At 44.2% G+C, this 1,727-nt stretch overlaps 1 protein-coding gene across 1 annotated transcript; it reads left to right on the top strand.

Moving 5' to 3' along the window:
- Positions 1–435: 435 nt before the first annotated feature.
- On the top strand, positions 436–1,457 carry LOC306869673 (transcriptional and immune response regulator-like). Its single transcript, XM_079416528.1, has one exon. The coding sequence runs from the start codon at positions 649–651 to the stop codon at positions 949–951; it is 303 nt and encodes a 100-aa protein (XP_079272654.1). The 5' UTR covers positions 436–648; the 3' UTR covers positions 952–1,457.
- The last annotated feature ends 270 nt before the right edge of the window (positions 1,458–1,727 follow it).

The raw sequence follows: 1,727 nt of genomic DNA, 5'->3' as shown, positions 1-1,727 counted from the left end.
AATTTGTATTGTTTGCAGAAGACAGTCAGTTTATTAAATGACCAATCAAATGATGGGGTCTGTTAGATTTATGACATAACCTATATGAAGGTGTCCTTGCTAAATAAACAAATACAAAAAATTACTGACCCCCAAACTTTTGAATGGTAGTGTATGTTTTCTCTCTCTCTCTCTCTTTCAGGAAGTGAGGTCATCTTGCATAGGGCACCAGAATTTTCACCAGATTTTAAGTTTTCACATCTCCAAAATGACGCATTCCTACAAAATGTGGTAAGATCTAAATTAAAAGCTATTATCTAATATTTCTTAAAGGTAAGATCAGGCTGAAAAAAATAAAAACATAGTTTGCAAATGCACTCTCTATGTGATGAACCTTGCGCACTCGTGTCGTCAGCACTCTCAAACATAATCACTGGCATTTTCAAAGCTAGAGGCATGTTGGCGAAATAGTAGATGGCTGCAAACGGGAAGGCGTTCCTCTGGGGAGGCAGCGCGGATGAAGTCATCTCCGTAAGCGGGACTTGTGCTGTCGCTCTATAAAGAGCTTGCCCTCGCAGTAAACTCCTCACTCGACTCACAGCCACCAAAGCGGCTCAGATCGGTCAAGTTGGCGACTCCAACGCTGCTAAACAACACCAAAGCCGCAAGATGTCGACCGACATGTACTCAGAATCTCGCCGGGTCTGCCCTTCGATCCACGGCAACAAGTTTGACACGGCGAACCGCAAGCGAGCGGTGGCCAACATCTTCGAGAACGTCAACCAGGATGCGCTCATGAGACTCTTCCAGAAAACTGGAGACATGAAAGCCGAGGAGAGAGTGAGAAGCATCTTCTCCTTCGCGCACGACCCCGAAGAGACGGCCAAAGCTCTGATGGCTCTCAAGCAGAGGAAGAAGGACAAGTTCCTGCGGATCGCGGGGATGGTGCGACACTTTCTGAAGCTGCGTTGAGCCGCGGCTGCATGGTCGTTCATTTAAGACTGCCGGTGACATTAACAACCTGGCGATAACAGGACACGTCCAGAGTGGTCGAGAAGGAACCACACCGAGAAGGAAAGCCTCGTAAATGACACGAGCCCTTTCATGAAGGACGGGACGCACGGGATCTGGAGCTGTGGAGGCGCTCAGTGTGCAGGAATCCCACTGCTCGAGCACGCCGAGCCCCTCGTGCATCATAATGTGAAGACGCGCGAAAATGTCTCGTGAACTCTATGCATTTTAAAAATGGACTTTATCACGAACTTCTGCACCTTATAGGTGTATTTGTTGGTGCACAAGAACTATGACTGGAGACAGAAGTTATATTGCCTGAAAACTGCCTATATGCCTTGTCTCTATGCCAGTTTAATATTGTGATGTGTTAACACTCAACAGCCACTTATTTATTTGTCACAATGTTATAACTCCAGTTATGCATTTTTCACAATATTATTTTTCATTGTTTGTATAATAAATTATTAACTAAACATTTGGACTCTCTTCTCTTCCTTGACTTCGTATTTTTAAAAATAAAATGTAGAAATTGTGGGTTCTCCTGGACCCAAGGGTCCCTACAATTGATCCATGTTTCACATTCTCAGAAAAAAAGGGTAAAAGCTGTCACTGGGGCAGTACTCTTTCAAAAGGTACTACTTAAGTTACTAATATGTACGTGCAAGGTACCAATATGTATCCTTAGGGCTAAATAAGGTACAAAGGTGATACTGCCTTGCTTACAGTAGAAATGT

Source organism: Barbus barbus (assembly GCF_936440315.1).
Source record: "Barbus barbus genome assembly, chromosome: 5".
Classification (NCBI taxonomy): domain Eukaryota; kingdom Metazoa; phylum Chordata; class Actinopteri; order Cypriniformes; family Cyprinidae; genus Barbus; species Barbus barbus.
This window is presented reverse-complemented; position numbering and strand designations above follow the sequence as displayed.